Raw genomic sequence first — 27,500 nt, forward strand, 5'->3', positions numbered from 1 at the left:
ATTGGATGCCATCATTCACTGGTCTTGAGATCTATATCACAGGATGCGTTTCCAACAGCCCCATTAGAAACTCAGCATATTTTATGGCGTAAACCAGGGTATTTACAAACATCCTTCTGTTGTCATGGAAAAAAAATATATAATTAAAAAAAGAATAATAATAATAATAATAATCACCGAATTTCTTTCAAGTCACTTGTCGAACATATAATAGTACTTTACCATTACATGGTTACATTTTTGTTAAGTGTTAGGGTTTCTGAATAATTTTGTTATTGCTATGATCAACAACAACCACAAAAAAAAACAGCCTGTGCTTAACATTATTCCATGTGAATATTATGAATAGCCATTACTGTTCAACAAATAACTTAAAAAGTAGTTGTGAGGAAAAGAAGAAAGTAAAAACAGTGTGAAGCAGTGAGGGAGTGAGAGTGAGGCTAGCAAATGTAAAGTACTTACATGATGCTGAATTGAAAATCACAAAGTATGTAATAAATAAATCACAAAGTATGAATAACAGTAAAATCATTTTTATAACTACCAAGTGAACAAATAACAAATAACTTATTCCTTAAACTAATATATTAAGTTGTTTCCATTTACAATGTAGAAACTTTGCTGGCTGGTGGTATTTTAATTCGTTCAAAAGAAACACAAATTTTCTCATACATTTCACAAGGCAGCATGGTCACCAAATAAAGAAGACTAACTAATTACCTCAGGAATCAACTGAAAGAGTGCATTTGATGAAAGTGTTCCAATAGCAAGGGCAATGAAGTACATGAGTAGCCTCCTGAAGAAAACCTTTCTCATGAAAGGCACCAAGCCCACACCCATCAGTGATGAGAGAGAGATGATCGTCACACACAGGAAGCCATAACCCCACACTGAAATCACAAGCCAGACAAAAAAAAAGAGAAAGGAAAAAGGAATCCAGAACCAAGAGATTAAGCATCACCAAAATAGTGTTAATGAAGTCAAATTGAAAGGGTGGGGAGGGGGAGAGAGAGAAAGGGGGGGGAGAGAGAGAGAGAGAGAGAGAGAGAGAGAGAGAGAGAGAGAGAGAGAGAGAGAGAGAGAGAGAGAGAGAGAGAGAGAGAGAGAGAGAGAGAGAGAGAGAGAGAGAGAGAGAGAGAGAGAGAGAGAGAGAGAGAGAGAGAGAGAGAGAGAGAGAGGGAGAGAGCAGAGAGAGAGAGAGAGAGAGAGAGAGAGAGCAGAGAGAGAGAGAGAGAGAGAGGGAGAGAGCAGAGAGAGAGAGAGAGAGAGAGCAGAGAGAGAGAGAGAGAGAGAGAGAGAGAGAGAGAGAGAGAGAGAGAGAGAGAGAGAGAGAGAGAGGGAGAGAGAGAGAGAGAGAGAGAGAGAGAGAGAGAGAGAGAGAGAGAGAGAGAGAGAGAGAGAGAGAGAGAGAGAGAGAGAGAGAGAGAGAGAGAGAGAGAGAGAGAGAGAGAGAGAGAGAGAGAGAGAGAGAGAGAGAGAGAGAGAGAGAGAGAGAGAGAGAGAGAGAGAGAGAGAGGCAGGGAGCGAGAGAGAGAGAGAGAGAGAGAGAGAGAGAGAGAGGCAGGGAGCGAGAGAGAGAGAGAGAGAGAGAGAGAGAGAGAGAGAGAGAGAGAGAGAGAGAGAGAGAGAGAGAGAGAGAGAGAGAGAGAGAGAGAGAGAGAGAGAGAGAGAGAGAGAGAGAGAGAGAGAGAGAGAGAGAGAGAGAGAGAGAGAGAGAGAGAGAGAGAGAGAGAGAGAGAGAGAGAGAGAGGGCAGGGAGCGAGAGAGAGAGAGAGAGGCAGGGAGCGAGAGAGAGAGAGAGGGGCAGGGAGAGAGAGAGCAAGAGAGAGAGAGAGAGGCAGGGAGCGAGCGAGAGAGCGAGAGAGAGAGGCAGGGAGCGAGCGAGAGAGATAAGAGCGGGGGGAGATAGAGGAAAAAAAATTAAGCAGAAGAGAAGGAGAGAGGTCAAAAGAGCAACATCAGCATTGTGATTAGATAAATAAAAAGATGGAATTAGACCAAGCATAATTATTTATCCTGACAATTTCAGAGAAGAGATGGTCCAATCAAACGATTTTATTGGAACGTGATTTGTAGTTTTTGAAGATTATTTGTGGCTCAAATGTTCCATAAGCCAGTGTAATTCTCAATGGTGAGACACAATTTTCCTCATGGTACTTGTATATCAAGTGAAATGACACAGAAGACATCAGAATGCTCAATTTTGAAGGTGACTCAACCTCTGGTATCAGTTGTAACATGGCAGTTGAAGTGAGGGTTCCCATGGCTAGTGACAGAAAGAAAACCAAAACTTGAGGAAAGTATGGCTTCTGCCGCAGTGGTGCGATGACGATGCCCAACAGGGAGAACAAGTTAATCAGTGTCACACTAAGCATACCGTAGCACCACACTGAAAGTAAAACACAGAAGCAGTGTCAACAAGCTAAATGAAAAACATTTTGGCTGTCAAAAATCCTATAATCAAAGTTATGGTTTTTAAAATAACGAGATCCTACTGAATGCATGTCACAAAACCATCTCAATGTGTATACCTGTATACAGTAAACCCTCAAATATCATGGGGGTTAGGTTCCTGGAAAATGCCACAATAATTAAAATCAAGGGCCAATGGGAAGGGGGGGGGGGCGGTCGAAGAAGAAAGAAAAAATAATAATAATAACAATAAAGAAAAAATTGGTTCATAAGCTTCGAGGAAATATAAAGGAAGACCGACAGCAGCCAGAAATAAACATATCACAATTGAAATAACTGCGTAAATATACAAATAAAATAAATACAGCATAAAATACACAAAAACACAAGCCTTTTAGCTTTTAAATTTATTATAAAACAGCGAGGTGGGTGAGGGTAAACATATGTACTTTTCGTACTGTACTCTGTCCCAAATAGAAAACACAAGACTTAACTCGGGATGATGCTGTTGGAGAGGGGAGGGTGGAGGTTAGAAAGATGTGGATGTAGAACTTGTGATGACTGTTGGATCATGATAAAGTCACTTGCTGCATTGCCGCACAGAAGAAGGGTAAGACGATCCTAAGCCAGCTTGATCCAGAGCAGATCTTCCCTGCTTGGAGAGGAAGGTGTGAGATGGCATCCTCTTCCAAAATATTCCTGTCTCTTCGGCATTAAAAAACCTGCTCCAGCATAAATCCCTTCGCCTCGATTAGTTCCATGAGCCATGTTTGAACTGGAGTCTTCGGTTCTGAGTGGCTCGTGAAAACGATGGTAAATCTGTAATGATTTCTCCCTTACACCAGTCCACTCAGGCATTTTTTTTTCTGTTTGATCATCGATCCAAACATCAAGTGCTTTTTCCATCCTTTCAATATGATTATCACAGGACTGGAATGAAGTGTTTGTGCTTTAAGGAGTGGGAGCACTTGAATGGATATTTGACACACGTTCACAGTACAATCGATTCATCGATCCCGTAATGGCGACCCACAGATGCTGCACTTTCACTTCTTTCCAACTTATCTAACTAACAACTCTCGTTTTCGCACAATGTCATAACCTTTCTCTGCCTTTGGCACAATTAATTTTGTCAATTGTTTTACGTTTGGGCACCATTATTAATGGTTGTGTCTCTACTAGATCTTGTGGACGTAATATTGTTGCGGGGCCGGGACGTCGGCCGTGAGCACGACCACGAGATGGAGCAGTAGAGTCGGCTCGACCGATCGCCCGGAATTGAGATCGTAGTGTTCGGAAAAGTCCGAAGAGCACGGGTCCTTTCTTTTGGACCGAATCCGCCAATAGACAGGCCATGTGGGTAGGGTCGATTGCCAATTTCAATTTACCTAAATACCCACGTGGTCCAAACTACCAGGGAAGTTCATCCTCGACGGCACTCGTACGAAACAAGCGGCTTAGCGTGCTTGTTCCGTGTGCGATCCCGAGCGGTTTAATCGCCGAGTTCCGTCGGTCCCGTTTACCCTGTTACTCCGGCAATGGCTGCTCACTTCCCAACACGTGACACGCTCGGTCAATGCAAGAATGGACACAACGAGATGAGAACATTTAACAAATGGGGATATTTATTTCTAATGCAATAATGGGGAACTAGGGAACACAGAAGAGTAGAACTATACCGAATATAATAAATGCAAGTATATATACAGCACGGCACTTGTGCAATTCAGTACTTATTGACTGGCGCCACACACACACACACACACACACACACACACACACACACACACACACACACACACACACACACACACACACACACACACACACACACACACACACACACACACACACACACACACACACACACACACACACACGGACCCCAATGGTCTTTATTAAAACCTTCAGCCCGGAGGACAGGCGGGCTGCAGATCAGGATGGCTGGCTACCTGGCCGCGAGTGCACGGCTGGGCGTCCCCTTCTTTCCGGAGCTCTGTCAGACGGACCAGCGCAGCCGAACCCAGCTGATGTGAATCGAGGAGGAGGAGGCGGCGGATGAGGGTGAGGACCAGGGTGGATGGCCACGAGGACGGTGAAGAGAATCTCCTTTTAAAATCTCTCTCCTTCTCGCTGGCTCCCTCCAAGCTGGCTGGCTTGCTCTGTCTTCTTCTCATTCCTTTTTATCTCTCGGGCGCGCCTCGCTTCCGGCGTGACAACCCCTCCCCCCTCGGCGCGCTGCCCAGTGCATCGGTGGGTGGGAGTTGTCGTTCTTTCTGCACCATACTTTTTGTAACCGTCATTTCTGTTTACTGTTATTGAGGATTAGGGTTTCCTAAAATAAATCACAGCACATTTACATTTATTTACCCATTAAACAAAGGAAGGGGAGGCATCTATAAAACACGTACTTACCGAGATAACTGAGCTATAGGAACCTGAATGTTGTGTGTGATAGTTTTCCAAATTCGTAACAGTATTACAGTGATGGGGGTGTTCTAAAACTTTTGACTGGTACAGTAGTGTCCCAGAAAGCTCGCTTGTGTCTTGCCTTCTCCATGATTGGGCAGTACACAAACCGATTTGCAATAAATCCAGCATGCAAATACAATGCGTCCTTCTCTGACCCTACTCTTCATCCTCAACATGATGTGTGACAGCACTGCCAACATTCGTATTCTAAAACAGAAACTGCCTTGATATAAATGCAGACACACAAGTCCAACCTCGATCTATACTCGCTGGCTCCGCCTCTTCAGATTTTAACCCAACACGTGCCACCACCTGCCCCCCCCACCCGACCCCCCAACATCACTGTTCATTAGGGTGGTCCAAAATCATAAGGGAAAAATTCAAAATTTGGATATTCTTAGGGCATGTTGATTATTTTGTTCTACCTGACTAGAAAATACTCCTGGCCAAATTTGCGACAGTTCCAAAAATATTGAGGGGTCCATCAAGAGGAAGGAAGTTGTTACATCCAGTGGGGGTTGCTACATCCGGTGGGAGAGAAGAAGACGTCAGTGGGAGAGAGGGAGACGTCAGTTGAGCTTTCGGTTCACTGTCGGTCGGTGTTAAAAGTACTCTTTTATTTTTCTTTTTTTTTATCTCTAATTTTTTTCTTCTTCTTTTTGATTCCCAGAGTGAGTGAGTATGGCGTGTTCTACACGGAACTGTTCCTCTTGGATCAACCATTGGAGAAATTCACCGACCGCCAGTTTCCCACTGCCCACTGAGAACATTTTATGCTCTTTCCTTTCATTTTTCCTATTAGTATTGTGACATTATAATGAATCCGTTGAGAGACTTTGATGGACCCCTAAACCACCTCCAAATCTGCTAATTTTTTGTTTCTTTGCGTTTTTCAACGTCAGGAACGATTTGGCAAACATGCCCGTGAGAAATTCGAACTTTCATTTTTTTGGACCACCCTACTGTTCATGCCCCCAATAGAACCAAGCCACAAACCCAGCTTTTCATCTTTCCCCACTACCTATCATGCTTACTCAATGATGCAACACCCAATCATTTACATCTGCTCCAAGGAAATAAGCAACCTTTGTTTCAATCTTATAGACCCTTTCTACCCATCACTGCCCCATCCAAAGAAGTTTTCTGTTCAACAGAAACATTTTCCCCTCACAGGATATCTAGGACTTGCTCATCTCCCTTCCTGATTATTCCTTGTAACACTTTTACTGATCTCCTGCTTCTTTGTGTTTGTGGCTGTCATGCGGTCTACATCACAAGAACCCAATCTCAATGGAATACCCAGCTTTCCATCTTGCCCCACTACAAGCCCCCCATCCCAATGGAATATCTCAAGATCCACATTACTCACCACAGAAATTTGTTGTGCATGTGTGTAGTCTTCAGCCCTCTCAACTGTGTAAGGCTGTATCAGCTCTAACTCACTGATATCTTCCTACCTCAACTCTTTTTCTAATAGGTGACAACTTCAACTGCCACCATTCCAGCTAGCTTGGTGTTGACTCTCACACCACTGTCCATGGTACTACAGCCAAGGACTTTTGTGACATTTCTGGCATTACACCATCTGTTGGATTCCTAACCCATATTTACCAAATGTGAATTTACCACAATCTATTTGATTTGACTAATGTTCAACTTTCTGCTCTTCCTCTGCTCCCTTTGGCTCCTCAGATCATGTACTTTTGAAATTATTTCTCATATTGGTAGTCTTCAAAGGCCTCACTGTGATGGACAGTTTAATTAGGCACATTTATCTGGCCTGCTGCATACCATCTCATCTCTGGACATAAACAGTGCCTGGTAATCATTTTGCATTAAATCTCTCTATATCTCTCTTCTCTTCCCTCACTGGTTGACATCTCCTGCAAACCTGCAAAACGATTCATGCAATGAGGGAATTGCCAGAAAGCAGGCCTTTTCCTCCTGAAAAGCCATCCCCAATGACAGGAACCTGTAGATTCTCCACAAAACCTTGCAACTATTATTTCTGTCCATGTGACAGATTTCTTAGTGCTTTGGGGAATCCTGAAGAGTTGTGGATTGCCTTCAACACTACCATCCTCGATGTTGCCGGTGGATGTGTGGAGCTCACAGGAGGGCAAAGAAGAATTTTGTCTCACAAAGGACACTAGATACAGTTGAAATATTTTATCATGATGGGTTTGGGGGTGATAAAATAAATAAATTGATGATTATTAAAACCTGATATTAAAATAAAATATATTAATCCTGAAATAAATGTACTCAAATATGATATGATGTTTTAAGTTTGTATCCATTTGGAATTAACATAATTATATTTCGCCTCTGTATGGAAAGATCACCTGTATATTAAATGTGTAAGCAGGTTGAACTTTGCCAGTAAGTTGAATATAAAGAAGAATTGCCTGTCATGTAGAACTATCTTGAGAATTTTGTATGGAAGACACAAACAAGTGGGAATGTGGATTTGAGATGTCCAGATGTATTCACGAAGCTCTGGTCGCTTCAAGATAATATATCTTCCCAGTTTTGGGAGAAGCAGACAGATTTTTAACCTACAGAAGATGGAAACTTGTTTTAATGGCCATTAGGGTTGGCGTTTGATGTCATTCTCACGTTCTGTGCGATTAATATGTCTGGGTTTGAATATGTGTTCCAACCATTTAAGCAGGAGCTGTCAAAGAAGACTGAAGATAAGGTTCACCTGGAAATTGTCAAGACTGGGCAAACTGGCGTCAGCGTCAGAAAATTATAAATTACTGTGTCTTACGGGAAACTATATAAAGACAAATATTCTCCGGTTATGTTGAAAGATATGTTGAAAGTAAATTTGTCTGTCCAGGATCTCCTGTGCTGGCACATATAATCTGTTTGTTTGTTCAATAAATGTTTTAAAATTGTACTGACGTGTATGAGTATCTACAATACGATTGACCAGAGTTGCAGGGCCAGGCATAATGGCAGAGCTGAGCTGTTCAGGGAGTCGAGGCATAAAACTGTACATGTGCTGAGGGTGGAGAAGGAGGCCGATGCTCGACTCCCCCTCACAGATTCCTCGCACATCACCTGTGGTCAAGCGATTCTCATCCTGCTTTCAGGAAAATTTGCGCATTGCGTTCCTCCAAGTCAGTCGCTCGGGATACTGCAGTTAAAGCAGAGGGTGGAGGGCTCTTGACAGAGTCCGAAGTGAAGGACCGCTGGGCTAGTTACTTTGAATGGCTGAACCAAGCTGATCCACCAGCTGTTGAGTTGGAAGTCAGGGATATTGCTATCCTGATTGCTGACACTCCAATCAACTGTGATCCACCTTCATTTGTGGAAACACAGGCTTTGGTGAACTGGTTGAAATGGGGGTAAAGCTCCTGGGATCTATGGCATCCATTCTGAACCTCGAGGCTGGTGGAAATGTTGTACTCGTGTCATTGCATATAGGCATCATCCCAACTGAATGGAAGATGGGCACTGTTGTCCCTCTCTGGAAAGGGAAGGGTGATCGCCAGGACTGCAACAACTACCGAGGGGTGATGCCGCTATCAGTGCCGGATAAGATCTTTGCTTGGATAATTCATGATGGGTTCACCACCATCTGCTTGAGCACCAGCGCACAGAGCAGTCAGGCTTTTCACCAAAGAGGTCAATGATTGACTGGATCCTAGCCCTTTGGGTCCTCACTGAACACAGACAAGAGTTTTGGCAGGGGCTGCTTGCAGCCTATGTTGATCTCTGTAAAGCGTTTGATTCAGTGAATCGGGATGCCCTCTGGAGGATTCTTGGTCTTCGTGGGGAACCACCAAAACTGATCAATCTGATGTCTGAATGATACTCTGGTAGTGAGAGTGCTATGAGATGTGGTGATACAATCTCAGACGAATTTCCAGTTGTTACTGGAGTTCGTCAGGGGTGTGTACTGGCTCCCATACTTTTCAGCGCTTGTATTGACTGGATTCTGGGGAGGATGTCGGAGAGATCAAGCTGTGGTGCGTCATTTGGAAATGTCAAGATCTCTGACCTTGATTTTTCAGATGATGCAGTCATCTTTGCGTAAAATCTGGATATCCATTTGGGGGCGCTCGAGGTGCTGAATGAGGAGTCTGAACTTCTGGGATTATGGGTTTCCTGGGTCAAAACTATGACATCTTGGATGCTGCTATCTTGTCTGTACCCATTTGTGGTGAGGATGTCAAGGTCACAGAGAGATTCACTTACCTTGGCAGTGATATTCATGTCTCTGCTGGCTGTAAGCCAGATATCAACAGACGTCTGAGAAACGCCTGGGGAGTCATGGATTCATTGGATCATGGGGTGTGGCGCTGTCGGTACATGTGTAGGATGACGAAATTATGAGTCTTCAGGTCCTTGGTGCTTTCAGTCTTGCTCTTCGGATGTGAGACTTGGACTCTGACCAGGAATCTGAGATGGAGACTTCATTCCTTTGGAACTAGGTCTCTTCAGAGAATCCTTGGCTATTGCTGGTCAGACTTTGTGTGCAATGAGTGGTTGCTGAGAGAGACTTAAATGATATTTGTTACCTGCATTGTCCGTGAGTGTCAGCTGTGGCTGTATGGACATGACACTGATCCTGCTCAACAGATTCTCTCAGCAAGGGAGCCTCGTGAGTGGAAGAGGCCATGGGCCAACCACGTACCTCATGGTTGCAGCAGGTTGATCAGCATCTCAAGGAGATGGGCATGGGTCAGGCATTTGTCTGCGGAATTGCCAGATGGACGCCCCCTGAAGTATCAGCGGAAAGTGGACACAGCAACACGCTGCTCTGGCGCATGCTCCCATACCTGACCTGGCCTGATATTGTTGATTCATGAACACTGACCCAATCTCAGACATAGAGCCTTGCAAATCTTTCAAAGTCGTTGTTGGATTTAGTGACATCCCCAACCAGTTTCCTGCTTACCTGGCTGCTGAGTTTGGATGGGTGATCTGATCTGGGTATAGTGTGGGTGGTATGATGCCTCTTCCACTTCTTAATGATGGATTTCACCATACCCAAAGGGATAATGCATGACTGAAAACTTCTTATAACCCTCTCCTGAACGGTGCTTCCCACTACTTTATATCTGACTTCTTTGGAAAGTTCATTGGTCTTCATGTTTGCCTTGTAGGTTGACAAAGTGAGTTGCACCGTAAAACTCCTAAGATAAGTGGGGGAAGCTCAATTTTTAAGTTAACCCACTTGTTGCATCCAGATGAAACCTATTACACTTATTTTGTAATCTTTCAAACAAATGATTTGCTCCTGAAGTGATTTAGGGTTAATTCGGCAAAGGATTTGAATACTTTTGCAATTGAGACTCATCTGATTTACTCTGATAAACTTATTCACATTTTATCTGCATTTTTTTTTTAGCTTTATCACTTTGGAGCAGTTTTTAGCTTTATCACTTTGGAGCAGACTTGATATATTAAGTTTGATTTGAAAGCATCATTAAATAAGCTCAGGTGGCATCAAAATGTGAAAACTTTGGAAGGGAGAGGGGGGGTGAAATATTTTGCAGGCCACTGTAAATCATGGTTTCTGAAGTTTTTTTTATTTTTTTTTTAATCTCTCACATTTATTACCTGGTGTTGGCTTAATGGTTAGGGCGGCAAGCTTTGGATCCTAGGGTCCTGAGTTCAAATCCTGCTCAGCTGTTGAATTAATACCAGGTGGGATTAACTCGGCCTGTCATCCTTCCTTCCGAGGTTGGCAAAATGAGTGCCAGCATGCTGGTATACTGTGTCGGAGTGGCGACACGTCCATGATTGTGCCCAATAGCCAAGGAGACTCCTGAAGCAGCACCAACGCTCTGCACAGAGTATGGTCCCAATTACCTCTCCTCCTTTATTAGACCGACCGATATCATGTTCTTCCTTCACCTTCAAACCCTCCACTCTTGCTGTGGTCAAGGAGTAAATCCAGAAATTGTCCTCCGGTTTCTTCTTCGCTTCACTTTGGCTGGAAACCCTTTGTCTCCAATTGTTACAGATCTTCGATACATGTATTTTAAAATATATATATATATATATATATATATATATATATATATATATATATATATATATATATATATATATAAGATGATCATATATATATATATATATATATATATATATATACATATACATATATAGAATATATGTATTAGTTGTTTATTTCAGATTTGTTGTTGATTTTAGAATCATATCCGTGTAATGCACTCAACATCCAGGTCCTCAGACAGTTATTTCCATAAATGCATGTTCAGAAGAGACCCGTCCCCTTGTCTGGTGGGATTCTAACTCTTCGATGCGTTGGAGAAGGGTAGAGAATAGGTTCCCTTCCTTTCCTCGGGATAACCTTTTCCTCTTCACGACAGGTTCATGACGTATGATTTCATGTCAGTTTTCATTTCTGCATGAGCGATATTCACCATTCATGCTCACAATAAGATAGCCAATAGCCCAACGGACACTCGTTCTATTCCCTTTCCATCAAGACACATTGGCTTGGAAATACACAATTTATTTTAGTTATCATTTTCACATTGGACTTACAGGACATTTGAGTCATTAATCACACCGCAAGCTTTTCCCGAACAGTTCATTCTAACGATCAAACGTGGCTGTGGTCTCGGATCATTTACCTCAGACACCCACCTTTTTCCATTGACATTCGACACCCACCTTTTTCCATCAGCGATCGATATCCCGTTCGGCATTCGATAGACGTGAACCGGCTCTTCTTCGCGTCGGGCTGAAAAGGGAGGAGATGAGTGACTGTTGACGTTCTGTGAGCGCTTCACGTTTCCCCTCGGTTGTTCCAGCAAATGGCTGATTTCTGGCATTCGTCCAGCACCCCAAACATGGCGTCGTAAGCCAGGCATGTGTTTGGTGGGAGTTGCATCTCATTCGATGGTCAGGAGAGAATGACCACGAGAATGGACAGGTGGAGGTCTCATGCAGAAATGCGGCAATAGGCAAGCTGCATCTGGCTGACGTTGTGCTTGAGGTTTCACCCACACCGATCGCCGACAAAAGGATGGCAGGACTGCCCTGATGACAGTTAGTGAGAGATTCTGATGACGGTTGGTGATGACTAACAGCTCCTGACGGTTGGTGATAACAGCAGAAAGCCACGCTTACACAATTTGGGTTATTTTAATAGGCGCACGACAACTTCTGCCTTGGTAAGCCGAGACCGGATTTCTTTTTCCCCCTGAATGGTCTGATGGGTACTCATGTCTTGTGTTTAATTGTGAAGCAAGGCATAGTGACAAGCATGTGCTCTTTGTCCATTTTCTATAAATACTTGTTGAATTCTTTATTTGATTGAGATTATTTTGTTGATTGAACATTTGATTTGAATTCATCCATTTAATTGACAAGAAAATAAAAAGTCCTTCAGTTTATTTATTTTTCTTAATAATAAATTATTTAGCGCTTCAACCTGTTCGTGATTGTCATTTCCTTCCATTCATCCAGCATTGTCTGAACCGAGTTAGAATGGGAGAATATAATTCCCAAATTAATGAACCTGTCATAGTCAGCGTGCACCAGCGTTAAACGCTCGGCCGTCCTTCAGTTTATTTATTTTTCTTAATGATAAATTATTTGACATTTCAACCTGTCTGTGATTGTCATTTCCTTCCATTCATCCAGCATTGTCCGAACCTAGATAGAATGGGAGAATATAATTCCCAAATGAATTAACCCATCAGTCAGCGTGCACCAGCGGTAAACGCTTGGCTGCATTACTTAAGATCTGATCAACATAAGATTGGTGCATTGCCGAGGGCACGTTCCCCGGTCAGGAGGCCACGTGACCTCGAGTTGATTGGCAAACTAGACGGTGGACACTGGAACTCGTGGTTAACTGATTGGCTTTCGTGGTTGTTTAGCAACCCACCGCACCAGGAAGTTAATTGTGAGCGGTGGCCCCAGGTCTGGTTCTTCCGAGGAGAAACGGGGATTAACTCCCTCATAATACACTCTGTACCTGTGGCCATAACTCTATATATATATATATGTACATACATAAATAGATATACAGTGGGGAGAACAAGTATTTGACACACTGCCGATTTTGCAGGTTTTCCCACTTACAAAGCACGTAGAGGTCTGTAATTTTTATCAGAGGTACACTTCAACTGTGAAAGACGGAATCTAAAACAAAAATCCTGAAAATCACATTGTATGATTTTTAAATAATTCATTTGCATTTTATTGCATGAAATAAGTATTTGATCACCTCCCAACCAGTAAGAATTCCGGCTCTCACAGACCTATTAGTTTTGTCTTTAAGAAGCCCTCCCATTCTCCAATCATTACCTGTATTAACTGCACCTGTTTGAACTCGTTATCTGCATAAAAGACAGCTGTCCACACTCAATCAATCAGACTCCAACCTCTCCACAATGGGCAAGAGCAGAGAGCTGTCGAAGGACATTAGGGACAAATTGTAGACTTGCACAAGGCTGGGATGGCTACAGGACAATAGGCAAGCCGCTTGGTGAGAAGGCAACAACTGTTGGCGCAATTATTAGAAAATGGAAGAAGCTTAAGATAACAGTCAGTCTCTTTCGGTCTGGGGCTCCATGCAAGATCTCACCTCGTGGAGCCTCAATGATCATGAGAAAGGTGAGGGATCAGCCCAGAACTACACGGCAGGACCTGGTCAATGACCTGAAGAGAGCTGGGACCACAGTATCAAAGAAAACCATAAGTAACACACTACGCCATCATGGATTGAAATCCTGCAGCACACGCAAGGTCCCTCTGCTCAAGCCAGCGCATGTCTAGGCCCGTCTGAAGTTTGCCAATGACCATCTGGATGATCCAGAGGAGGAATGGGAGAAGGTCATGTGGTCTGATGAGACCAAAATAGAGCTTTTTGGTTTAAACTCCACTTGCCGTGTTTGGAGGAAGAAGAAGGATGAGTTCAACCCCAAGAACACCATCCCAACCGTGAAGCATGGAGGTGGAAACATCATTCTTTGGGGATGCTATTCTGCAAAGGGGACAGGACGACTGCACCGTATTGAGGGGAGGATGGATGGGGCCATGTATCACGAGATCTTGGCCAACAACCTCCTTCCCTCAACAAGAGCATTGAAGATGGGGCGTGGCTGGGTCTTCCAGCATGACAACGACCCGAAACACCCAGCCAGGGCAACTAAGGAGTGGCTCCGTAAGAAGCATCTCAAGGTCCTGGAGTGGCCTAGCCAGTCTCCAGACCTGAACCCAATAGAAAATCTTTGGAGGGAGCTGAAAGTCTGTGTTGCCCAGCGACAGCCCCGAAACCTGAAGGATCTGGAGAAGATCTGTATGGAGGAATGGGCCAAAATCCCTGCTGCAGTCTGTGCAAACCTGGTTAAGAACTACAGGAAACGTCTGATCTCTGTAATTGCAAACAAAGGTTTCTGTACCGAATATTAAGTTCTGTTTTTCTGATGTATCAAATACTTATTTCATGCAATAAAATGCAAATTAATTCTTTAAAAAAATCATACAATGTGATTTTCAGGATTTCTGTTTTAGATTCCGTCTTTCACAGTTGAAGTGTACCTGTGATAAAAAAAAATTACAGACCTCTACGTGCTTTGTAAGTGGGAAAACCTGCAAAATCGGCAGTGTATCAAATACTTGTTCTCCCCACTGTAAATACATACAAGCCGGTAGGCGGACATGGGGAGTCGATCAAGTCAAATTTAGTCGTTTAGCCATTACTAGCCAACAAAAGCGTCCATAGCAACGGTTCTTTCTCACACATAACTAGGTCATACCATGAACCTACCATACCAGTTTCATGATTGTATATCTGACTCATAGTCTCTGAGATATAACAAACGTCGTTTTTTTTTATTGTTTTAGACCAGGGTTCATTCAAAGTCTATCTTCTCCGACAGTTTTCATAGGATCCGGATGGAAATTTTTGACAATATGGCTGAATGTACTGCCCAGTCGCTCATGGCCCGATTTTTGAAAAAAAAAGAAATTGAGATTTTTTTGAAAAATTCAAAGGTCCGTTGCTCGGCAACGGATGGGTCCATAGCAACGGTTCTCATTTGCACACAACTAGGTCCAATCCAACCTACCAACCAAGTTTCATCAAAATCGCCATTGTATTAACGGAGCACTGGACCGAACCGACAAACATACAGACAGACAAACATATCGATGGAAATCTATCTAATTCCAGCAATCTCTGTGTGTGTGTGTCTGTCTGTCTGTCTGCGACCGCAGTTTCTCGACGACCGCCGGTCCGATCATATTGAAACTTGCGAGGAATATTGACGGGGCCCCGCAGATGTGGTTTTTCGAGGTTTGATGTCAATCGGACGAGCGGTTCCCAAGTTACGGCCATTTATCTGTCGACCAATGACAAGACACGGTGCGATGACATCACGAATGACGTCACAAATAATGTTTATTTATTTATTTATTTATTTTTTATTTTTTGCACGATTGACAGTCCAATCTGATTGAAACTTGCCAGGAATATTGCTGGGGACCCACGGATGTGCCTTTTTGAGGTTTGATATTAATCGGATAAGCGGTTCCCAAGTTACGGCCATTTATCTGTCCACCAATGACAAGGTAAGGTCAGGTATGGGAGCATGTGCCAGAACAGCGTGTCGCTGCGTCCACTTTCCGCCGGTACTCCAGGGACCTCCGTCTGGCCTTCCCCCAGGCAGATGCCAGGCCCATCCCCATCTCCTTGAAATGCTGGTCAACCTGCTGCAACCACGAGGCACGTGGTCGGCCCATTGGCCTCCTCCACTCACGAGACTTCCTCGCTGAGAGAATCTGGTGAGCAGGATCAGCGTCAGGAAAACGAGCCACATGTCCATACAGACGCAACTGACGCTCACGGACCATGCAGGTAACAAATCTCATCCGAGTCTCTCACAGCAACCGTTCGTTGGACACAGAATCTGACCAGTGATTGCCAAGGATTCTCCGAAGAGACCTGGTACCAAAGGAATTAAGTCTCCATCTCAGATCCTTGGTCAGAGTCCAAGTCTCGCATCCACAGAGCAAGACTGTGAAGCACCAAGGACCTGAAGACTCGGACTTTCGTCCTCCCGCACAGGTACAGGCAGCCCCACACCCCATGATCCAGTGAATCCATGACTCCCCAGGCCCGACCCAGACGTCTATTGACCTCTGACTCACAGCCAGCAGATACATGAATATCACTGCCAAGGCAAGTGAATCTCTCCATGACCTCAACATCCTCACCACAAACAGACACAGACAGGACAGCAGCATCCAAGATGTCATTGAAAGCCTGGATCTTAGTTTTGACCCAAGAAACCCGTAATCCCAGCGGCTCCGACTCCTCTTTCAGCACCTCGAGGGCCCCCAAAAGGATATCTAAAGTCTCCGCAAAGATGACTGCATCATCTGCGAAATCTAGGTCCGAGATCTTGACATTCCCAAACGATGCACCGCAGCTTGATCTTTCCGACATCCTCCGTAGAATCTAGTCCATACAAGTGCTGAAAAGTGTGGGGGCCAGTACACACCCCTGATGAACTCCAGTAACAACTGGAAATAAGTCAGAGATGGTACCACCACACTTCACAGCACTCTCCGTACCAGAGTAGAGATCAGACATCAGATCGATCAGTTTTGGTGGCACCGCACGAAGACCAAGAATCCTCCAGTGGGCATCCCGATTCACTGAATCGAACGCTTTACAGAGATCAACATAGGCTGCAAGCAGCCCCTGCCGAAACTCTCCTCTGCGTTCGGTGAGGACACGAAGAGCAAGGATACGGTCAATCGTTGACCTCTGTGGTGTTAAGCCTGACTGCTCTGGACTCTGGTGCTCAAGCAGATGGTGGCGAACCCTATCAAGAATTATCCGAGCAAAGAACTTGCCCGGCACTGAGAGCAGCGTCACCCCTTGGTAGTTGTTGCAGTCTTGGCGATCACCCTTCCCTTTCCAGAGAGGGACAACAAGGCCCCTCTTCCAATCACTTGTGATGATGCCTGTGTTCCAGGCAGAGCACAAAACTGCATGCAACGACACGAGTGCAGCATTTCCACCAGCCTTGAGAAGTTCAGCATGGATGCCACAGATCCCTGGAGCTTTACCCTGTTTCAACCGGTTCACCGCAGCCCGTGTTTCCACAAGCGAAGGTGGACCACAATTGATTGGAGGGTCAGCAACAGGGATTGTAACACCGTTGACGTCCAACTCGACAGCTGGGGGATCAGCCTGGTACAAACGCTCAAAGTAACCGGCCCAGTTCACTTCAGACTCCTCTGTTAAGAGCCTACCACTCTCTGCTCTAACTGCAGTGCTCTGAGGGATGGGCTTGGATGAACGCAATGCGCGAATTCCCCTGTAAGCGAGACGAGAATCACCTGTCCACAGGTGATGCTCAACCCCCTCACAGATTGCTTGCACATAGGTCTCCTTGTCCATCCTTAGTGCACATACAGTTTTACGCTTCAGCTCCCTGAACAGCTCAGCTCTGCAATTCAGCCTGGCCCTGCGACTCTGGTCAATGGTATCCAGTGTCCCTTGAGAGACAAAATTCTTCTTTGCCCTGCAGTGAGTTCCAAGACATCCACCGGCAACATCAAGGACGGTGGTCTTGAAGGTAATCCAAAACACTTCAGGACCCCCCAAAGCACCCAGACACCCCAAATGTCCACTCAGCCTGTTCGCAAACTCCTCAGCCACTCTTTCATCCTTGAGCTTGCCAACATCCAGCCAAGGCTGGGATGGTACCATTCTCCAGGATTTAAGGTGCAGCTTTAGAGTTGCTACAACAAGCCGGTGGTCAGTATTGAGGAACTGAGCACTCCGGTAGACCCTGCAGTTCTGGATCATCCTCCAGCGACCGTCAACGAGGACATGGTCAATCTCCTTTGCCACACCGCCAGCGTTGGAATACCAAGTCCAGCGATGAGCTTGTGGGAGCTGAAACCATGAACCGGCCACCCTAAGTCCATGACTTCTTGCAAAGTCAAGGAACTTTGTGCTATTCTGATTCATAGTTCCTGACCCATGGGGACCAACACACGTCTCATAACCATCCCTATCAGTTCCAGTCGATGCATTGAAATCCCCCAAGACTAGAAGTGTATCTCGCCTGGGGCACTGATCAACCACAGACTCGAGCGTGGCGTAGAATGTGTCCTTCACGGTGAGCTCACTCGCCTCAGTCGGAGCATAGACAGAGACCAGGGAAATGACACCTCAGGAGTGACGAATCCTTAGGTCTCAGTCACATTTGCTCTACGGCGAGGATAAGGCGGCCGTATGCCCTCTGAATTGACAGAAACGTGCGGCGGCCACAGAGAAACTGAGGTGGCCTCAGGGAGGCCCAACGCCATTTGGCTATATTTTACAGGCCGTAGAGTCGCCGTGGAATGAAATCGCGGAGTTATAACTTTTTTCATTTCTACGCTCGCCATAGCAATCAGACAAGCCAAGCTATGACGTAGATGTGTTTCACGTCGACCGTACATAGGGCGTGCGGTGGGCTTGAGTTTTCAGTGCGGCTGCCGTAAGCTCTTCTCAATGAAAAATGAATTTTCCCAACCCCCAAGAAAATTACGGTGGCCGCACTATTTACACGGTCGCCGTACGGTGGCCTTGCGGTCTGTGTGACTACCTGTGGGCAACGCAAGTTCGACGCACGGTTCCCCTACGCCCGCCGTGCACCTACGTATGGCCTCCGTGATAGTCTGCGTCGACCGTGCGCTACCGATAGAGATCGGAGTATAGTTGTTTGCCTATACACAGTGGTGCCCCCAGAATCCGAATTTAATTCGTTCCAGGAGGCTGTTCGGATTGCAAAAAGTTCGGATTCAAAAAATATTTTCCCAATAAGAAATAATGGAAAGTGAATTAATCCGTTCGTGGACCCAAAGAAAACCCACTTTCAAGACACTTTAAACTGAAATTCCCCATGTTTAAGGTAAAATAAATGACCTTCGGTGGCGGTGTATTGTATGTAAACTGGTACAATCGCCACATCCAAAGGCCCACACAGGCTCGAGCTCCAGCCTGGGTTTCGGTCGCTCGCGCACTCTGCGAGAGCGCTGCCCCCAGAGCACCTCATCAAACATGATGCCCCCAGAACCACAATCACTTTCATCAAACGCATCGGGCTGACGTAATCATGGATATTGAAAATTACAACCGGTTTTGCTGTGAAATTCAATCCTTGCCCGACAGTCCATCATACCACGTGATCGGATTGCTTCTTTGTTCATAATTAAAACACAAGATGATTAAAAAAAAAATGAAGGTGAAAACACGAGGTCAGGCCGAAGTCACATTTGGCTCGGTGGCCGCAGGGTCTACAAAATGTACGGACACTCGCAATTATAAAGCGGCCACAGTATTTCCACGGTCACACAATGTAGCAGTCACACATGTTTTTATTTTTCGGGTAGCCGCACGGCGTGTTTATAAATTGTGGAGACCGAAAACTTGGGGGTGCCGTAATTTTTTGGGGGTTGGGAAAATTCATTGTTCATTAAGAAGAGCTTACGCAGCCCCACGGAAAACGCAAGCCCACCGTACACCCGACGTACGGTCAACGTGGAACACATCTACGTCATAGCTTGGCTTTGTCGAATTGCTATGGCAAGCGTATAAATGAAAAAAAGTTATAACTCCGCAGTTACAATTCCACGGCGCCGCTACAGCCTGTAAAATATAGCGAAACGGCTTAGGGCCACCCTGAGGCCACCTCAGTTTCTCTGCGGCTGCCGCACTTTTAAGTCAATTCAAAGGGCGTACGGCCGCCTTATCCTCGCCATAGAGCAAATGTGACTGAGTACTTCCACCGACGAACTGAATGAACAAAGCGCGAAGATGCAGGTCGAACAGGTGGGGGAGACACGTGAACAAACATGAACGCCACGTTTTGTTCGGTTTTTTAAAATGCATTGGGTTTTTAGGGCCAAACTTTCTCGAAAAAATTGTTCGGATTCCAATTTGTTCAAACAGCTTAGCCGTTCAGATTCTAGGGGACCACGGTATATTATAGTTATAGTATATTCAGTTATATGAACTGTTATATTTTTATTTCAGTAAAAAAAAGGACTGGTATATATACCCACTCGTTGCCGTCCGTCTGGCCGCACGTTCGCCTGAGGCCCCCCTGCGGGCACCTTGCGGCCACCTTGAGGTCCCCTTGCATCTGCCTTGAAAATTATATTGCTGCCGCAGGGACGCCCTAAGGTCACCGTGCGACATCAAATCAAAGACCGAACGGCACCCCCACGTTTTGGTCTCCACAATTTATAAACACGCCGTGCGGCTCCCTGAAAAAGAAAAACATATGTGACTGCTACATTGTGTGACCGTGGAAATACTGCGGCCGCTGTAGAATTGCTAGTGGCCGCAGATTTTGGAGACCCCACGGCCACCGTGGCAAATGTGACTGAGGCCTTAGTCTCATAATACGCTCGTTGACCGGTGTGACCTCAATTATCATTGGGGTCAGCTTATTGGACACAGCTACAGCAACTCCTTGAGTATGGTAACCATCAGAGCGACCAGATCAATAGTAGGTGTAACCACCCACCATTATCTCGCCGCAATCCGGTCTCCGAACCTCAGAGAGTGCTGCAATACCGATGTCCAAACGCTTGAGCTCAGATGATCATCCTCTCTTAGGGATGACATTCCAGGCACCCACCCAAAGGGACCGCCTCAGGTTAACCCAAGGACACCGCCGTCTGGTAGACGACGCCTCAGCACCACTCCGACACACTCTCCCACAATCTGACCCAGGGAGGATACCCCGTGGTTTCCCTCCTTTCATCAAAGATTGGGGGTCCCGAAGGCTTTGCCCCAATCCCGCCATCCGGTGAGCTGCCCTGCGAAGGGAAGCTGCACAGGAGGTACTCCCACGGAGTGGGTTTTCAGATTTTTATGCGTTTGTGTTCTTTGCGGAATGAAGGGTTTTACAGTGGCCGGAGTGCAAATCCTGCCACCAACCTCCTAATAAAAAAGTAACCCAACTGCAGGAGGACGTCCGCAGACACAGTTGGGCTCTAGATATGGATGGCCATTGGCTCACAAGGAGCTCCTCCGCCCTTTGACACGGTGATATGACGTCACGAATGACATCACAATTGTTTATTTATTTATTTTTTGTGAATACATTTACAGAGAGAGGAGTGAGAGAGGAGGATGGAAAGAGGAGGGGAAAGAGGGCGGGCAAGAGAGGGGAGGGCGGGCAAGAGAGGGGAGGGGGGCAAGAGAGGGAGGGGGGCAAGAGAGGGGAGGGGGCAAGAGAGGGGAGGGGGCAAGAGAGGGGAGGGGGCAAGAGAGGGGAGGGGGCAAGAGAGGGGAGGGGGGCAAGAGAGGGGAGGGGGCAAGAGAGGGGAGGGGGTCAAGAGAGGGGAGGGGGTCAAGAGAGGGGAGGGGGTCAAGAGAGGGGAGGGGGTCAAGAGAGGGGAGGGGGCAAGAGAGGGGAGGGGGCAAGAGAGGGGAGGGGGCAAGAGAGGGGAGGGGGGCAAGAGAGGGGAGGGGGCAAGAGAGGGGAGGGGGCAAGAGAGGGAGGGGGCAAGAGAGGGGAGGGGGCAAGAGAGGGGAGGGGGCAAGAGAGGGGAGGGGGCAAGAGAGGGGAGGGGGGCAAGAGAGGGGAGGGGGGCAAGAGAGGGGAGGGGGCAAGAGAGGGGAGGGGGGCAAGAGAGGGGTGGGGGCAAGAGAGGGGAGGGGGCAAGAGAGGGGAGGGGGCAAGAGAGGGAGGGGGCAAGAGAGGGGAGGGGGCAAGAGAGGGAGGGGGCAAGAGAGGGGAGCAAGAGAGGGGGGCAAGAGAGGGGGCAAGAGAGGGGGGCAAGAGAGGGGGCAAGAGAGGGGCAAGAGAGGGGGCAAGAGAGGGGGCAAGAGAGGGGGCAAGAGAGGGGGCAAGAGAGGGGGAAAGAGAGGGGGCAAGAGAGGGGGCAAGAGAGGGGGCAAGAGAGGGGCAAGAGAGGGGGCAAGAGAGGGGGCAAGAGAGGGGGCAAGAGAGGGGGGCAAGAGAGGGGGCAAGAGAGGGGGGCAAGAGAGGGGGCAAGAGAGGGGGCAAGAGAGGGGGCAAGAGAGGGGGCAAGAGAGGGGGGCAAGAGGGGGCAAGAGAGGGGGCAAGAGAGGGGGGCAAGAGAGGGGGCAAGAGAGGGGGCAAGAGAGGGGGCAAGAGAGGGGGCAAGAGAGGGGGCAAGAGAGGGGGGCAAGAGAGGGGGGCAAGAGAGGGGGCAAGAGAGGGGGGCAAGAGAGGGGGGCAAGAGAGGGGGCAAGAGAGGGGAGGGAGAGAGAGGGGCGTCACAATTCAAGAGAGGGGGAGAGAGGAGGCGGCGAGAGAGGGGGGGTGAGAGTGGGGGTGAGGGAGAGGGGGCGAGAGAGAGAGAGGGGCGAGAGAGGGCTGCACATACTGGAACTCACCTACGGGCCCGCACTAGTACTGATAAGGGTAGACTAGATAGACTACCCAACATACATACATATAATACATTATTGCAGTTCTGCAAAACCACATGCCTCTAAAACTTGGTTTTTCAAACCCGGGGACGCGACCCCAAGTGGGGTCGCCGAGCAAATTTTGTGGGGTCGCGGGCGTCCGCTTGCAGTGAAACAAAATTGTGTATTTTCGATCGGTGTTCGCTTTTACGGGATGCAATACAAACAGTTCGTTCAAAGTATGGGAACCGGCGCAACATGACGCTTGGAATGGGATCCAGCCGATGCATGGGCTCGCTGAAGGGCGGTTCATTTTGGCGGGAAATTAGTGGTTTGATCCACGGCCTCTCAGACTCAGGCTCTGACTCTATCATTAACGTCTATTCACGTCTGCACGTACGACTCGAGACCTTATTTGTGATGGCAGCACCGGCCACCAGCAAATCTCGAGAACGTTGTTACCAGGATAAATTTCTGGACCTTGGATTTTACTACGTGGTGGATAAAAGTGGGGCACAGACGCCTCAGTGTGTGATTTGTTTCGAAGTGCTTTCTGCAGAGTCTATGAAACAAAATAAGTTGCAGAGGCATTTGACTACAAAACATGCACCTTATCAGGATAAGGAGAGAGCCTTCTTTGAGAGGAAACTTCTTGCACTGAAGAATACGCGTTTTGACAGAGAGGGTACATGCCATCAGACCAATTTTCGGGCATTAGAGGCCTCGTATCGAGTGTTGCTCCATGTTGCCAAGACTAAAAAGCCTCACTCCATTGCGAAAGAACTCGTGCTGCCATGTGCAAAGGACATGGTATCTCTGATGGTTGGAGAGGAAGCGGCGAAGAAACTGGCAGTTAAACCCCTCTCTGACAACACCATCCAACGCAGAATTGAAGATATGAGTCTGGACGTAATGGCTCAGGTCGTACAGAAGATCAAGGAATCGCCGTGGCACGCCATACAGTTGGACGAGTCCACTGATATCGCATCGTACGCCCAACTCATCGTCTGGGTCCGCTTCATCAAGGCTGATAACTTTGTCGATGAGCCTCTGCTCATCAAACCATTGGAGGCCACCACCAAAGGCGAGGACATTTTTGGGAAAGTAGAGCAGTTTTATCGTGACCATGATCTGGACTTCAGAAAGTTGCTCGGTTCTACAACAGACGGCACGCCAGAAATGTTAGGAGTGCGTTCTGGATTCAAGGCTAAATTGCTTGAGGTGGCTCCTCAGACCTCCATGGTACACTGCATGATTCACCGAGAAGCGCTCGCCTCTCGTACTTTGCCAGAAACCTTGCAGAGCAAGGTTCCCATGCTCTCAGAAGTCGTAAAAATGGTGAATCACATCAAATTGAGCGGCCTCAACACGAGGTTATTCAGGCTATTCTGTCAAGAGATGAACGCCGACCATAAGAATTTACTATTCTACACTCAAGTCAGATGGTTATCTTGAGGAAACCTTCTTCTGCGCGTTTACGAGCTCAAAGATGAACTGAAGGAGTTCCTATGCACACAAGGGAAAACGGCATGGGTAGCGTTGCTCGAGTCGGACTCTTGACTGTCAGAACTGTGCTATCTCGTTGACATCTTTGAACGTCTCAATGTCCTCATCCGGTCGGTCCCTCCAAGGCAAAGACGCCAACCTCATGATTTTTCACGATAAAATGAGCGGATTGCTGGCGACTCTAAAATTACTGGCAGACAAAGCAGCTGTTAAGCACTTCAGCCTTTTCCCCCGTCTGGTGGAACATCTAACGACCTGCCAGTACGATGATACTGAGCTCGACAGTCTTTCTGGGGAGATAGCACATCACCTTCAGTCGCTCATTGAACAGTTCGAGCACTATTTCCCTGAGCTGCATGTGCAGTCCTTTTCTGTGGTTCGGGACCCTTTCACAGCTCCACTGGACTCGATTGCTGATTAAGATGATACAGTATAGGAAGAGCTGGTACAGCTCCATCAGGATTCAGGAGCGCACGCTCTTGCGCAGACGAATTCGTTGTCGACATTCTGGTGCAAAATGCTGCCGTCGTACCCGACCCTGTCAAGGCACGCCATTAAGGTTCTCATGGCATATCCTTCATCATACTTTTGTGAGCAGTCGTTCTCCACCATGGTGGTGATTAAAACAAAGTACAGAAATTGCCTTGAAATGGAGCATGATATGATCATGGCATTGTCATCTACTTCTCCATGAATAGAGAAGTTGGTTTATGAAAAACAGGCTCATCCTTCTCACTGATATATGTAAATGTCATTCGGACTAAACTTCTGAAACATTCAACTGTACTATTTGGATAATGTCGGCTATTCTCCGTTTACTCGTCTATGAAAACATGACGATGGTGAATAAAGTAAACAGTAAATGTTCTTTTGTCATATGAAATCTTATCTTACATATTATGAATTGGGTTTTGAATCTTTTGGGTCACGCGATGTAGAGAGGTTCTGAAATTGGGTCGCTACTAAAAAAAAGTTTGAAAACCACTGCTCTCAGACAATGCCACCCAACATAGTGAACCCCAGGCAGTTATTTTATTCGTATTCGTGCAATCAGACCTTCCCCTCATGTCGAATGGGTTAACGGGATGAAGTGTGTTGCGTGGGCCTAAAGGCCCAGTCACACCTTGACGTTTTACCTAGCTTATGCCGATTTTTGGAAAATTTGTGTAAAACGCTGGTACACGTCAAATACGTTATGGGTACATTTTGTATATGTTAAGACCATACTGAAAAACACTGCCATAAGTGGTAGTATGCTGGCTTTAAACGTTGAACTTTTGGGTTTTCCTCGAATTTTTTCATGCTTGAAATTTTACGACGTATGCCAGCGTATGACTCACACGTTCCGCTACGCTGGCCATAAGTTGTAGGCACGTTATGCGATCGTTGAAACACGTTACTTGTAAGTTACTCATAAGTCGAAACACGTCGAGGTAATGTTTAGCGTACCCGAAACTTATTTCTAACCTATGAGTAACGTTTTGTAAGCACGCTACACGAACGTTGTTCACACTTTGCAACACGTTACTTGAAAGTACTACTACTACTACCATCATCGACATCAGTAAATTCTCTCGAACTACTACTACTACTAATAACATCGACATCAGTAAATTCTCTCGAACTACTACTACTACTACTACTACTACTACTACTACTACTACTACTACTAACATCGACATCACGAAATTCTCTGGAACTACTACTGTTACTACTAATACTACTACTACTACTAACATCGACATCACTAAATTCTCTCGAACTACTACTGCTACTACTAATAACATCGACATCACTAAATTCTCTCGAACTACTACTACTACTACTACTACTACTACTGCTACTGCCACTGACATCTACTCAACATGGAGTCTGGAACACTGACGGGTTCCTCTTGTGAAGCCCATTTGTATATACCAATTTCAATAAACGCTGCCAATACGCCATTATACGGTAGCTGTAAGTTAGAAACACGTTCAGTAAGTTCTGTGGTCATCCGGAAGACGTCAATCAAATTCGTCTACATACGCCAATGTGCGTTTGAGATACGTTACACATAGGTTCAAAGCACACTACTCATAGGTCCAAAGCACGCTACTCGTAGGTTAAAAATTAAGTTTCGGGTATGCTAAACATTACCTCGACGTGTTTCGACTTATGCGTAACTTACAAGTAACGTGTGGCAAACGTGTGTAAACGATTGCGGAGCGTACCGAGAACTTATGCAAGCGTATGAGGAACTTGTGAGCCATACGTCGAATACGTCGTAAAATTTTCAGCATGCTTGAAATTTCACGACGTACTTGATGTACCACATAATAAGCCAGCGTACTTCATTGTTTTTCGTCGTGCTCCTAACGTATTCGACGTGTCCCAGCGTTTTAGACACATTTTTCATAGGTCGGCATATGCTGGCTAAATCGTCAAGGTGTGACTGCGATGTTGACACTTCCAATTTTCAGGCGGTTATGATTTAAATCTGCGTGCGGCAGGTTTTTAACAGAGAATGCCACGAGTTCGTTGGCGATACGTGCAGCACGCTATGCCTAAGTTAAACAATCGTTGGGCATAGGTTGTGAACGCTGACAACAGGCTAAGCATTCGTTGGTATAAGTTATCTTTAACAGAACGAAACGTTCTGTGCCCGTTACTCATACGTTATGCATACGACCAACACGTTATGAATACGACCAAAACTTAAAAAAAAAAACTCAAAACTTCAGCGTACGCCAACGTTTTACGTGGATTTTTATACGTTGCCATTCCTGGCTAAAACGTCAAGGTGTGACTGGGCCTTAATAGCTTGGTCAAATAATTGGTTCGAGGACGCCACCAGTGACTATTATTTTCGTTGTGTCTGTGTGTCTGTCTGTCTGTTGGGTAGTCGATCTAGTCTACCCTTATCAGTATTTCTGTTGATATGTTTGTCTGTCTGTCTGTATCTCTGTTTGGTCCAGTGCTCCGTTAATACAATGGCGATTTCGATGAAACTTGGTTGGTAGGTTCATACCATGACCTAGTTGTGTGCAAATGAGAACCATTGCTCTGGACCCATCCGTTGCCTAGCAACGGACCATTGAAATCTTCCAAAAAAATCTCAAATTTTTATTTCTTCCGAAAATCAACAATCGGGCCACGAGCGACTGTGGGCAATACATTCAGCCATATTGTCAAAAATTTCCAGCCGGATCCTATGAAAACTGTCGGAGAAGATAGACTTTGAATGAACCCTGGTCGAAAACAATAAAAAAAACGAAGTTCGTTATATCTCAGAGACTATGAGTCAGATATACATGAAACTGGTATGGTAGGTTCATGGTATGTCCTAGTTATGTGCGAGAAAGAACCGTTGCTATGGACACTTTTGTTGGCTAGTAACGGCTGAAAAACGACAAAATTCGACTTCATCGACTACCCATGTCTGCCTCCCGGCTTGTCTGTCTGTTTGTGACTCTCTCCAGAGCATAGCTCCGTGACGTTTGATGCGATCTTGATGAAACTTGGACACAAGCTCGATATCATGGTCTCGTTGTGTCTTTTTGTATGAGGTCCGTCCCACGCCCACTTGAACTTTTTATTTATTTTTATTTTTTTCTCGCAATTTCATTTCCTAGAAGCTGTGCGTAATGTCCATAAGTACAACATATAAAAATATACCAATCAGAGATGGGGAATTCCCTGCCATTGAAAAATAATTGAAATCAGATTAGCGGTT

At 46.0% G+C, this 27,500-nt stretch overlaps 1 protein-coding gene across 1 annotated transcript in view; it reads right to left on the reverse strand.

Moving 5' to 3' along the window:
• Positions 1-27,500, reverse strand: part of LOC147018860 (metal cation symporter ZIP14-like) — a 207,044-nt gene that overhangs the window by 79,786 nt on the left and 99,758 nt on the right. The window contains exon 4 of the mRNA XM_085898957.1: positions 721-890. Coding sequence (XP_085755083.1) covers positions 721-890 — 170 coding nt within the window. The remainder of the gene's footprint in view (positions 1-720; positions 891-27,500) is intronic.

Source organism: Eptatretus burgeri, chromosome 10 (genome assembly GCF_056783735.1).
Source record: "Eptatretus burgeri isolate ZD-2024b chromosome 10, Ebu_testis_v1, whole genome shotgun sequence".
In the NCBI taxonomy this organism is placed as follows: Eukaryota; Metazoa; Chordata; class Myxini; order Myxiniformes; family Myxinidae; genus Eptatretus; species Eptatretus burgeri.